This window comes from Zalophus californianus, chromosome 15 (assembly GCF_009762305.2).
Source record: "Zalophus californianus isolate mZalCal1 chromosome 15, mZalCal1.pri.v2, whole genome shotgun sequence".
NCBI classification, from domain to species: Eukaryota; Metazoa; Chordata; class Mammalia; order Carnivora; family Otariidae; genus Zalophus; species Zalophus californianus.
In genome coordinates this window covers 56,429,927-56,443,797 of record NC_045609.1, presented here as the reverse complement: position 1 = coordinate 56,443,797, position 13,871 = coordinate 56,429,927, and the positions used below count along the sequence as shown (strand labels likewise).

At 50.5% G+C, this 13,871-nt stretch overlaps 1 protein-coding gene across 1 annotated transcript in view; it reads left to right on the top strand.

Annotated features, from left to right (window-relative positions):
• Nucleotides 1–890: 890 nt before the first annotated feature.
• The window catches only part of TLL2 (tolloid like 2), a 120,363-nt gene continuing 107,382 nt past the window's right edge, over nucleotides 891–13,871 (top strand). The window contains exon 1 of the mRNA XM_027597114.2: nucleotides 891–2,073. Coding sequence (XP_027452915.1) covers nucleotides 1,881–2,073 — 193 coding nt within the window. The 5' untranslated portion in view covers nucleotides 891–1,880. The remainder of the gene's footprint in view (nucleotides 2,074–13,871) is intronic.

The window sequence follows — 13,871 nt, the reverse complement described above, 5'->3', positions numbered from 1 at the left end:
CCATCTGGAGACCTGGAAGTGTCACAGAAGTTTGTTAGGCTTTTTAGATGTGGACTTGGTGACCTTCATTGGATTCAATGCAGGGAACTATGGCGTTGGGTTTGACTCCTTCCAGCATTCAGGCAGAAATGCCATTCAACCCCTTCCCACACCTATCGCCTGTTTAATGGCCACTTGGCCTCTTCCCTGCCATTTGGTAACATCCATTCCCCCCAGATTTCTTTCTCCCACTTACGAGTTCCAAATCAAATCTTCTTGCCCAGTCTGACTCCATTCTGTATGTGCCCATTCAGTGATGAAACAGGGTCAACTTGGATTTCTTTTTAAGGGTGAAGACAAAATACCCAAAAGCCACCTTCCAGTAGTTAAGTTTTGAACCGCTACTGATTTGAAGGACTTGTTATCCTAGTTAATAGGTAAGACAGATTACCATAATGCAAGAAATTAGAGTCCTGTATATAAAGCCCAGCTCTGGGCTCCCTGTCAGCTAGTTTGTCATTAGTGGCTGTGAAATCATGTGGAAACCCAAAAGGAAGTTTAGTTCATTTTTTGCTTGCAGTTTAAATGAAAAAAGATTCTACTGGGCGTGATGCTGAAAAATCTCTACACACTGGTGTGTTTTACTTCTTGATTAGGGCAATTTTGCTTGCATAAAAAGGTCTTTGAAATGCCTCATGTTAATAGTATTTTTATGTCTATAAGTCAAAATGGCTTAGTTCTGACAGTTTTTACATTTAAGGTACAACCTGGGAGTGGGTTTCAAATCTCTCTTGATTATTCTTCTAAATTATTTGGGCATATGTTTTTAATTGGCAAAAAATAACCAGACTTCAGAAATTGGTCATTTTTATTCCATCAAGTTAATGGTGAGTGGCTTATTTAATGAAAACATGTCTGTAATTTAACACAAATAGCACGTACAGCTGTTCATTTGTCAATCTTTTTGCCTGTATGTAGTATCTTAAACAGTTTTGCTAAAGGATAGGGTCACCAAGAGGGGAAATCTGTCATTTTAAATAATTCTTGCCCTAAGGCACCATATCACCAGCCACTACGTTGGATGAGGTGGGTGCTGCAGCAAGCGTCCTTGTGGCTGGACGAAGGATGTTGAGAAAGCTGAGAGAATCGTAATCTTTGATTTTTTTTCTTTTTTGAGCTGAAAGCTACCAGCGAGAAGATTAACTTCATTCCTCAGGAGAAACGATTGTCCGAAAGCAGAGCCAGTTGGTAACGACGCGGACCGCGCACAACGGGCTCCTGGTGCTGAGCTCGGAGCCGCCGCCACTTCTGCCTGCCTTCGCCCACGTGTGCATCAGGGAGTTGTAAAGTGAGTTACGCCAACAAACAAGGCGGGAAGTCCAGCCTTGATCTTCAGGAGCAACGTTCTCGGGAGCCAGAGACCGAAGTGGCGCCGGCAGAAGGGAGCCCTCGGCTCGGTGGGAGCTCCGCGGGCCCCCGGGTCGGTGCCTTCAGCATCTTCACCTCGCTCCCCTTCCTCCGAAGTTGCGGAGGTGCCGGGAAGAGGAGGGGCCTCGCCTCGGGCGCCCGAGTGATTGGCTGCCCAGGGCCCCCGGCGAGGGCTGTGTGGTCCAGCCTGGGTGGAGAGGGGCGGAGCGGCCACTGCTCCAACCACCGCTACCACCGCCACAGTCGCAGCCGCCGCAGCCTCGGCCGCCGGGCAAGAAGCTCCGAGCGGCGGCTTCCTGGGCGCCCCGACGCGGACCGGGGCGCCGCGCTCTGCTCGCTCCGCGCCCGAGCCATGCCGGGCAGCCGTGCGTAATCAACGCGCCGCCGCCGACCTGCCCCTGTGCGCGGTCCCTGGCCCGAGCGGAGCTTTCCGTGCACGCAGCTCCCTCGTTCTCCGTCGGCCCCTCGCAACCATGCCCCGGGCGACTGCTCTCGGGGTCCCGGTGCCCCTGCTGCTGCCTGTCCTGCTGCTGTTGCTACCGCCGCTGCCCCGCGGCGCCGGGGAGCTGGCGGAGCTCTCGGACGCCGCCCCGGACTATTCGGCGCCGGAAGGCGAGGAGGGCGCGGAGCAGCAGCTGGAGCATTACCACGACCCGTGCAAAGCCGGTAGGTGCCGCCGCCGCCGCCGCCGGGGAAGTCCGGCAGAAGTTTGCCTTTGAAATGCAAATGAGTGGTGGGCAAGCCTGCGCGGCCGTCTGTGGGGCGGGTCTCCCTCCCCTCCCCCGAGATTGCCCGGCTCCCCGGGAAAACAATGCCACTCCGGCTGGGACGTCCCGGCCGCGGGCCTGCGGCGCGCCCCGGGTGGCATCCTCGGGAGCGTTCCCACAGCGGAGGAGGGCGGGCGCCCGGGCCGCCTGACAGCCAGGTGCTCCGCACGAGCGGCCGCCGGACGCGCGGGGCTGGGCGCGCCGCTCCCGGGCTCGGAGGGAGCCCTGGCCCCGGTTTCCCCGCGTTTGCAAGTTGTGCGCAAAGTTTCCCGAGATCTCGTGCCTGCTCTTGGGAAGAGAAGAACAAAACCCGAAAAGCTGCACGGCGGGCACAGGGAAAGTGATAGCTGAGGGAGAATGCGCGTGACCTGCGTTGCCGCCAAGTTCCCTGTAGCCCCCTCAGCGTGGTCCTGGTCTGGGGGGCGCGGAGATGGAAGCCGGCACGTGCTCTAATCCCTCAGGAAGCGGCTCCCCGGGACGCGCGGGTCTTTCTGGCGCACATCGGGCCGGGGCGCCGCGGCTCCCTTCCCGGAGCCACCAGCCGGCTCGTGGCTCCCCAGGGGCGTGGCCTCCGAGCCCGAGCGCTCCGGGCGTCAGAGCCGCCGGGGCCCGGGCGCGGGTTCCCGAGAGCCCACGAGTCTGGGGAGCTCCGGCCGGGACCACTCCTGGCCGGCGGCCGGCGGCCCGCAGAGATGAACACACGGAGCGGAGAGCGCAGCCTCGGTCCTCTCCCGGTGCTGGGGTCGGCCGGGGCTGGGGGAGCGCCGTGGCCAGTGGCCCCACTTCTTCACTCCCTGGAGACCTCTGGTAGTCTCAGTTGCCTCATCTCTAAACTGGGGACAGTAATTATAGGAGGTCTCATGATGTATGGGAAAATTTTCTGCAAATGGAGTAATGAGATGGTCCTGTAATGATCTGTATTGTTACTGCAGCGGCTGTGGGCTAGGTTGGGGGTCGGACAGATCAGAACTGGGCGGAGTCTGGGGGAAGACCAGGTCACTTGGAGGCGGGAGGACCGAGAGGCTGCGAGTGCTGAGTATCTTCTGAAGGTTGAAGCTCAAACCAGGCTTGAGGGGCCTGGTCTTACCTTGCAGGAATAGTCCTTCAGAATACCCACCTATTGCTGTACCTGGTGGGGCTTCTGAGTTAGGAAGGTGGGCAGAAATGTTGGTTCCTGGGTCATTTGAGAAAATGTCAGCAGGTAGCATGTCCCGACCGAGCTATCTCAGTTTGTCATGGGACCCAGCCCATGATCAGGGAGAAGTCTCTGGAGCACTGTTGGAATGGTGGTGACCTTGCCGGGAAAAGAGACTGAGGCTGTGAAAATGGGGCGGGGTCTAAAGGAGATGAATCAACCATCCCGTGAGCCTGTCAGGTCCTGGACTCTACGGATATGTGCTGGGGCCTCTGGGCCCCGATGTGGGCAGCTGGGGCCTCGACTCGGGAAGCCATCAGTCTGTTCAGGAATGTACTGAGCACCTCTGGTATGCTGGGTGCTGCAAATCCGGGTGAAAGAGGCACAGGTCTGTCTGGGAGAGCCCTCCAGCTCCCAGTCGCAGCCTTGTGGAATAACCGTAAGGCAGGTTCGCCTCCAATAATTTTGTAGAAAATGCTAGATAACCAGGGCATGCGTGTTCTGTGACTTCGCACACGGGATGGGATGGGCGGGCCGGGCTGGAGAGTAGAGGATCTTGGGAGCTTGGTTTCAGCCCGCTCCAGGCAAGCTCCGCAGTCATCCTTGATCTTCAGTCGCCTTGGCCTCTCCTTAAGCTGTGCTCATTCTAAGAGTGGCCAGAAGAGGGCGATGGCAAGGGAAACCTGGGGAAAAGGTCACATCTCAGTCTGTCCCTGCTTCTGGAAATTCCCTGAGCTAAGAAAAGCCTTCTGGAAGGACAAAAAGCAGTTCACCAGGGCACTGAGATCTCAATGGAAGGACATGCGTTGAGGCTCAGGGGGAGCACTGCATTTCCTGGTTCCACATTTAAACCAAATGTTTAGGGGCAGCCTCTCGTCCTATCCCAGTCAATCCCAACTTCTGACTCCTCTGCCAAGAAGGAGGGCTTCAGGGCTTTGAACCTAAAACACCTCCCACCTGCCATTTCTTGAGTGGGACACAGTGCATTATGCTGCAGACACAGTGCAGGGAGGAGAGTCGGGCATCTGGTCCTGGCCTCTTGGAGCTGTGTCACCTTGGACAAGCCCCTTCCTCTTTGGGTCTCAGTTGCTCATCTGCAGGATAACGTGGTTAGACTTGTTACGGTTGCAAACTGACAGGCCCGGGGAGCTGGTTCTCTTGGTCCATGTCCGTCAGCTGTCTTGCCCTGCGCCCACTTCACACCTTGTGGGCATTTGAATTTGCTCCCCTGGCTCCTTCCTACTTAGTGTTCTGTGATTCTATGACCTTTGCTTCCAGCTCAGCCTCTCAGAGGCTGACCAAACTGGTAAGTGTTTCACCATTTACTATTTTACTATTTACCATTTCACTACTTTTACCATTTTGAAAGCCATTTTACCATTTATGAATTTTATCATTTCCTCTGCTGTTTACCTTCTGTGTGACCTTGGGCAAGACACTTAATGTCTCTGTGCCTTAGTGTCCTTGTTTATAAATGAGGATGATTCCAAACAGATTAAAGTGCTGAAAACAGCACCTGCTATCTATGTAGGTTCTTTACAAACAGGTTTTCTAGAAACTTGTTAAAAGAACATCTTCATGTGGACCTTTGTTTTAAAGTGTAACGTTTAAATTTACTAATGAACAATCTACTTAATGCTGTAAAAAAGGATGCTTTTCAAATCAGATGCTGGTGGAGTGAGAGCGAATGTGTGCGGTCCTCCTGGCCTGGGGCTGGTGAGGTACACTGGTCTTCCTGGGCGCGGTCTCTGCCTAGCAGTCCACAGCTCTCTCTGCTGACTGTTTGGGATTTTTTCATCTAATACTGTAAGTGCAGCCAAGGATTCAATTGATAGTGAATTATAAGATATCCTCCCAACCACCATGCCTCTGAGAGCAACCTTTGCAAAGCTTCTGAGGGCTTCTCCTGCATGTTTGCTCGCATCCACAATTCTTTAGCTGGATTCAGGACCAGAGGCCTGGGTCCTTATCCCTTTTGCTCCCTGTGTGGCCTTGAGCAAGTCACTTCACCTCTCCATGCCTCAGTCTTCTCATCTGCAAAATGGGAATGAGAATAAACCACTTGCCTTATAGGGCAGACCTGTGGCTAGTTGCAGCTGGATTCCTCAGAAAAGGACTTGTGTGTCGATAGTTCGTTTGGGAGGTGATCCCAAGAAGCAGGAAGAGTAGAACAGGGAAGGAGGAAATCCAACGAAGGGAGTGAATTGAAGTAGCTGCTTTTGTTGATGGACACTTGCCCTCACCAGGACCTCTGCTAAGCTTCCAGAAAGTCTCGTAGAATTCCTTGCCCATACAATAGGGGACTGGAGCATTTCTCCAAAGAAATGCTGTCCTTCATTATGTGCTCCCTGCTCTTTTGATTCCTGTGTAAAAAACCACCCAAACTCGGTGGTGTAGAACAACAACCATTTTATTGTTTTGGTGATTCTGCAGGAGTTTAGAAAGAGCACTGCAGAGGTGATTTGTCTCTGCTCTGCAGTGTCTGAGCCTCTCCTGGGAAGATTTGCAGGTGGTGTTGATGGAGGTGGGTGTGACTTGACAGCTGGGGGCTGGAATCATCTGGAGCTTCATTTGGGAGCCTACAAATGGCTTCTCTGTGTGGTCTCTCCATGCGGGCTAGTTGGGCTTCCTCACAGCATGGCAGCTTGATTCTAAGAGCTCACATCCCAAGAGAACGAGATGGAAGCTGTATTGCCTTGGGAGCTGCATGTCGTCATTTCCACCGTGGTCCCAAGCCTTACCAGATTCCAGGGAAGGAACCTAGACCCAGCTCTCCACGGGAGGAGTATCAAAGTCACATTGTTAAAAGACTTTGTGGAATAGGGGGTATTGCCTCAGCCAGTTTGGGAAAATAGGACCTGCCATGCTCCTCCAGGCATTATTTCCGGTACATGAAGCCTGCGTCTGTGTGTGCAGGCACCATGGTCGCTAACAGATTCAGAAAAAGTTCTTAAGCAGAAAAGTGGGGAGACATGCAGCGCTGCATGGAACGGCCCAGAGTTAAGTTGAGGATGTGTGACTTAGATCACAAAATTGTCTACATGAAGCTCAAATGATGCAAAAGTGCTTTGTAAACTGTAAAGTGCTGTGCAGCCTTCTGGATTTACTAAACCCAAGGAAACTGGCCGACAGTCAGCTTTCCTTTCTAGCTGGCAGCTTGATAAATCCCAGGACCTTCCTCACTACTCCATGTTCACCTGTGATAAAAACATGTATTGCTACATAAATGAATATAGTCAGTGCTCCCTGATGGCTGATGGCGTATGGCTTAGGAACCAGTGGTGAGGGTGCTGGTCTGGAAGCTACTCTTCCCTCTCCACACTTTCAGACCTTACTTCTGCCTGAAATGTGGGGCCCTACTCTACCTTGTCAAACTCTCCCAGACACAGTGACCTCACGCATCAGCTCCTGATTTTCAGAGCCCCCCAGAGCCCTTGAGGACAGTACTCCCTGGGGCAGCCAGCAGCCCTCACATTACCAATGCAAGGCTGGAATGTCCTAGTCTGTGAGGTCGGGGATGTTTGTCTGTTTCGGTCACTGCTTTAAGCCCAGTGCCTAGAGCAGTGCCTGGCACGTTGTGGGGTACTCATCAGTATTTGCTGAAGGAGGAACGGATGACTTTGGCCCTGTGTGGATTGGGTCTACAGCTGAAGGGATCTCCATGCTGACTGTCAGCCTGGAAAGTAGTGATGCAGACCTGGCCCAGTGGGCTACAGCCCTCCTAAGAGCGCTCCAAGTTGGGGGGTCATGGGGTCCTGGGCAGTGCCCCCCCCCGGGGGTTTCCATCCTCATGGCAGGAGCAGGTGCCCTGGTTTCTTAAGCACAGTTGTGAGGTTTCCATGGTACCTCCTAGAGGCCAGTCTCCCTGGCACCCCTACTCTCTCCTGTCAGACTCCCACCCCCACGGGCCACACTCAGGGCAGGGCAGCTGGCATTTTACAACTTTATTTTCATTCCGACTTGTCATGGTGTCCTTGCTGATGGGCAGGTGCTGATCTGACGGAGTCAAAATATTTCAGGGCTATATGGAAATGGAAGTTTATTTTCCCACTTCTCCAGGCAGGAGCAGCATCTAGTTCATCTCTCTTTCTAATCTTTCACCCCCTGAAGTGCACTGGGGCAAGGCCTGAGGTGGGGAAGAGCACAGGCTTTGACACCTGACAGACCTGGATTCAAAACCTGATGCCTGTGCGGGGCTTTGTGACCTGGAGTAAGTTACTTAACCTCTCTGAGCCTCCGTTTCTTCACTTGGAAAGAACTGCTAATAGTCACCATTCAGGATTGTTGAAAGGATTAAATGATTCAATGTTTGTCAAGTGCTTAGCACAGCTTCTGGCTCAGACAAGCGTTCAGTGACTGATGTGTACATCATTAAAGCACAGAGCAGGTACACACGGCCCCTTCTTGAGCTCTTTGTTGACACGCTATAGAGGAATTTGAATTCTTTTAGTAAATGAACAACTGATTTCACGTAGTGTAGTTAGGGATTCTTACATTCAGACCTGAAAATTATTGGTAAATAGTGTCTCCTAAGTAGTTGAGGGCTGAATGTTATGGTATGTGAGTTATAGCTCAATAAAGATTAAAAAAAAAAGTAAGTGAAGGTGAGGACGGGCCAGGACTGAGTTGGGTGAAGAAATACATGGTCTCGGCCCCTCAGTAACTGTCATACAAAGACACGGCAACTCAAGCAAGCAAAGCGAGTGTGGCCCTCAGATGCCCAACAGAACCCAGGGGCCCCAACAGTGGGCAAGACTCACACTGGGGCGGGCAGTGTCTGGGAGAGGAGAGGCCTGGGAGGGGCACAGCTTGACCCCCTTTGGATGAGCATGGTCCAAGAGCTGAGTGAGAGCAGGAGCTCCATCCCATTGACCTTGACCCAGCCCCAGGAGTAAACAGGCAGCTCTGTCAGTTCCCATTTTGCACACGGGGAAACTGAGCTTCATGCCCAGGCCTTCTGCCTGACGTTGATGGTCCTGTGACTTCCGATGTTGTCTTTGTAGATGGAACTCAGGTTCTGAAGACAAAGTCCTCAATGGTATCGTCCAACATGGACACCCGACTCTGACATCAGTGGAGCCCACTGTTCTCTTCTTTCTCTTCGCCAGTCCTGCAGTGATCAGTGTCTCACACCCTCTTCTGGGAGTGGCATATATGTTGGGAGCAAATCCTTTAATCCCCTGCCCAGTGAGAGAGGAGGGCAGGAGCTGAACCACGGAGCCATCCACAGCAGCCCTGGATCTGCAGGGCACCCACCACGCTCAGGGCTGAACATGACCTCCTCAGCAAGAAGATGCTTCTGATAGAAGCGGGGTGTAGAGAGGCCAGCAGCTTGTCCCGTTCAGCAGCACCTCCCGTGGTGAGTTCAGGACCTTCTGCTTCTCGCTGCTTCTCTAGCTGCTCTCAGGACAGGAACCAGACTGGGCAGCCTCCTCCCCAGCCTGCTGGTTCTGCACCCAAGCTTTGGAGTGAATGGAATCCTTCAATAAATGTGAAATATTGCAGTAATCCTGTGGCCCTGGAAGAACCCGTCATGCGCAAAAAGTACGTGGCTTAAATTGAGTCCCATGAACAGCGCCCCCTTCCATGCTGTGAGACACCTGGGGGCTAAGTGCGCAGACTCTAGAGACAAAGTGCCCGAGTTCAGATCCTGGCTGTACCACTTAGTGGCTGTGGGATCCTAAGCAACCTGCTTCAGCCCTCTGAATCTCAGTTTGCTTCACTGTAAAATGTGGATACTAACATCTACCACATAGGGTTATTATGAAGATTACACGAGTTAGTATAGACAAAGCCTTTGAATAGTGCCTGGAACATGGTAAATATTCAGTAAATATTTTTGTTTTTATTACTATCATCTCACAAAAATTCAACAAGGTTTCCAAGTGGCAGGAAACCAAGTATCTGAACAATAGAAGCCAGATGATGTTTCCAGAGCTTTACGTTTCCTGACGACACCACTGCTCATAGCTCTTCTATATCCAGAGACCTTGGTGTGAAAACAAATGTGCCACGAATGTCATTGGCTTCCTTGCTATTATCCTGAGGCAGGGGCAGAGGGGTGGTTCCACGCCCTGCAAGCCAACCAGCTGTGTAGGCCCCACTGAGAAGCCAGCCCCTGACTATTTGGAGATGTGTGAATGGTGTTGGGCCTGAGCCTCCGTTCAGCCTATGCCTCCCGCCCCTCGCCCTGCCCCCAGCCACTCTTATTTTTAAAAGCGTTCATTCTTCGGGGCACCTGGGTGGCTCAGTTGGTAACCATCTGCCTTCAGCTCAGGTCATGATCCTGGGGCCCTGGGATTGAGCCCCGTGTTGGGCTCCCTGCTCAGTGGGGAGTCTGCTTCTCCCTCTCCCTCTGCTCCTCCCCACCCCCAGCTCATGCTCTTTCTCTTTCTCTCTCAAATAATTAAATAAAATCTTTAAAGAATGAAAAATAAATAAAAGCATACATTCCCCCAAGTTGCAAATAGCTGAGGTGCAAGCAGGATTTGGGCCCACATCATGTTTGATGGTGGCACAGTCCTTCTGCTGTGGACACCTAGTCAAGTAATCTGAATAGAGGATGTAACTTCCTTGATCCCCAAACATTTGCCTTCTCATCCCTCGGCATGCTTTTCAAAAGGAGAATTACAATATTAACCTTCACAGTGGTTACAGCATTGCCTTAGAGCTTGGGGTCATGCCTGATGGTTTTCAAAGCTCTTTTCCTTCTCCTCTCTCCACTGGTCTCTCAAATAGCCAGGAGATGATCTGAGCACTCATGGGAGATGGTCTGGGCTCTTATGATCTGTGGGCACTGGAGATGTGGTCCAGGTGCACACAGGGGAGAGGCTGGGCTGGGGCGTGCGTGGAACATTGAACTCGTACATGGTGAAACAAGGACCTCCAACCCCTGTTGTCTTCCCTAAGCACATGGCCTCTCCAAGCCTGGAGCCACTTGCCTTCCTCTGGATCCCTCCACGCCGTCAGCAAGCACCTCTGTGCTGTCCACTCTGAGGTTCATGTTGGTGTACTTGCTCCCCAGAGCACCATAGCCCACTGCCTCCTCCCTACCTTTTTCTCTACCCTTGGCTAGGACTCCAGCAAGGATAAGACAGTTCTGGCCTTCAAAGTACTCTTAGTCCCAAAGCATCGGGAAGAAATGATACAAATTGTTGCATGGCATCTGTCCCCTCTGTGTTCCTCTGTCCCTTTCCCTGAAGGCCCGGGACAGTGCCTGGTGTCAGGTTGGTTGAGGATGATGGGTCCAGTCACTCTCTTCACCCCGGAGGGAGAGGACTTAGATGGGTGAGTGGCCATTGGGAGACAGAGCAGATCAGTGAAATGTCATGTTTAAGAGACTGCTTTTGGCCTCCAGCAGCCCGTGGCATGAAGCCTGCCTCTGTCCTCACTACGTGTGTGGTTTTGACTAAGTATTTTTACCTCTTTGAGCTCATTTCCTCATTTGGAAAATGGGAATTGTACAAAAACCCATCAAATAGGTTTGTTGGAGGATTAAATGAGGCAGTGAACAGAAGTGTTTAGCAAGCCATTATTAATTGTTGGCTCTTCTCTTTGCGACGGTTACTATTACTCCTGTTATTGTTCCCCATTTAAGAATTTCTCTCTAAGTGACAATCTCTCTGTGGCCTGTGTACGCTTCTCTCTCTCAGGGCTACAAAGAGTTCTCTTGGGATCCATATCATGTGGCAAGTGATAATTTATTGCTCCACAGCTCTCTCGCTCTCCTCCATGAAGCAGAGGGAGGATGACAGATAAACCAAATGCATATAAGTAGGTTTCTCATGGTATCTTCTTAGCCTGCTCATAATACAGTTCTGCCTGGATGCAAACATAGCAACAGAAACCGAGCTTTCCTGCTGCTTGGTTACAGACCTATCTACGATCACGCCACCCTCTAACCACTTCTGTCAATTACCAATAAATATTCTCAAGCTCGTCTGCATGAGCACTTGAGTGTTGACGTTCAGCCCGGAGTCTCTGCCCGCTCCGCCAGCTGGGCCACTTATCTCCAAGCTCATCCTGCAATTTGCACCAAGCCTCCTCCCCTTCCTCCCACCTGGGTTACTGGCCTTGAGCTGATGTGAGTCCTGCCTGAGCCAGTTTCCCACAGGAGCCGGCTACCTTCCACCCTAACTCTTTTTCACATTCCCGGGTCCATTCTCCTTCTCGCTGAGCTGGCACTGGCCTCCCATCCTCTCACCCTGGGCTCAGACTCAGCTTGACTCCCAAAGGCTGGGCTCCGTGGCGGCAGGTACCACGTGATACCAGAGTCCACCCAGGTGCTTCAGTCAGAAACGCCGGTGTCATCCCGGATAGCTGTCTCTTCTTTTCCCTCTCGCGCAGTCCAGCCTAAGTCCTGCCAGTCCCCTTCCTCCACCTCCACCGCCACCGTTTGGCCAGAGGTGGGCTCCCCACTGGGCTGATTGCGACAGCGCCTGACCCCCTCTCCCTGCTGCCCCACTTGCTTCCCGCAGTCTCTTCTCCATGGCGTTGGCAGAGTGCTCTTTTTGAAACTCACCTTTGATCATATTTACAAAATCAGATCTGCTTAGGACCCTCAGCTTACATATCGTTCCCCTCCAACCCCCGACCCTCCGAGGCCTTCCTAGGCCCTGCTCTCCATCAGGACTCCTCTCTTAAATCTCTCATCACCTTTGTTTCCCTGCATGGCAACTTTCACTGTCCGTTACTGGGCATGGTCAGTGGTGTGATTATTTGCTCAATGTCTGTCTCCGTATGAGACAGTGAGCTCCAAGGCATAGAAACTAGACTCGTTTGGTTTCCTGGTCAGCAGCACAGTGCCTGGCACATAGTGGGGGTTCAAGCAGTATTTGTGAAATGAAAACCTGAGCAAATGAGATACCAGAGGGATTTGGAAAAGGTAACAATTACCATAAGAAAATCATGGAAGCCTTCCTGGGAAGTGGGGTTGGTAAGCCCTGATCTTGGCCTAGAAGGATGGATGGGATTCAAAGAAGCTGGGGTGCACGTTACGAACTGAGTCAAGGTGAGATAGCAGGAGTGCTTTTGATGTGTCTGGAGCTGGGGGATTGCTCTGGTTTACTTTGCAGAGTAGCAGAGACAAGACTGAGAAGCTTGGAACAGTGGATATCAAGCTGAGACATTTGAAACATGTCCCTTAGGAAATGGGGAGCTATTGATGTTTCTTGAGCAGAGCACTATTATAATGAAGACATATACTGCTTAGGATCTGTAGAAGCAGGAGACAGGAGGACCACCAGAAGGTCTAGGCCTGGGAGCAGGAGGACCAGACTTGGGCTACGGCCTTGGGAATGGAAAGGAAGGGAAGATAGGAGGGAGATCATGGGTCTACGTGTGGGAGAGGTCCCAAGCTGAGCTGCAATTCGAGATCAGAGTTGAAACATGAATGAGTTCATCAAGGCATGCTCAATAAGCATTGGGGTGTCCTTGAGGTGGGCAGGAAAGGGAGATTACTTTTTAACATAAAACGGTTTTCTTAATTACACAGCTAATACACAGCCACTGAAGAACATTTAGAAAATATAAAGAGCAAGCAAGAGTAAAAATTTCAGTAATTCCATAGCCTAGAAGTAATTGTTAACATTTGGTTGTATATTCTTCCAAAAAGTTCTTATGTGTGTTTATGTTTTTTCTTTAAATGCTGTACATACTGCTTTGAGCCTGCTGGTATTTCATTTTCACTTAGTGGCGTGACCTTCTTTGCATGATAGTAAAGCTGCTTGTGTAATAAATGTACTGCTGTAACGTTGATTAAGTTGCTTTGTACATCATTGTATAGATGCTCTATAATTTGTTTAATCAATCCCCTGTTTTTGGCCATAGAGATTTTCCCCAGTCTTTTCTTTTGATTTTATACATAGTGACGCTGGAGTCATCCTTGTTGCTAGATTTTTATATGCATTTAAGCATTATTTCTTTAGAAAAAATTCCCACATGTAGAATTGCTGAGGTGAAAGTGTAGATGCTTTTGGATTCTTCTTTTCAAACTGCCCTTCATATTTTTCATTCCTTTGAATTTCCATTAAGATTAACATTCTGTACCCCTGAAACAAAGAATACATCATATGTTAATAAAAAAAGATTAACATTCTGTATTCTAGTTTAAAAATCTTTGCTGGTTTGATAAGAGAAGAATAATTTGCTGTTTCTTCAATTTGCATTTATATTGTAATTGTATGTCCTTTACAAATGATTTTGAACCTTTAGCAACTTATTTTGACCATTTGTATATCTTTTGCTATGTACATTTCCTGTTTATGCTGTTTATTTCATGTTATTTTCTTCTTATTTATGAGCCTTTTTTCCCCCTTCTCTTCATGCTCATTTTTCTAATTGTATGGTCATTTTTTTAACATTCTGTAGAAACTGTTAAATTTTAGGAACTTCAACCTTTTATCTGTCATGTTTGTCACAAATAATTTTTGGAGAGAAGATTTCTAAAAAGCAGAAAGTTTATTCTGTACCATATCATTCACTTCTTTCATGTGATGATTGCATGGCTGTATCAGTTAAGATTTTGGGTTTGCTAGTAATGGACCCACATTAATTGGCTATGT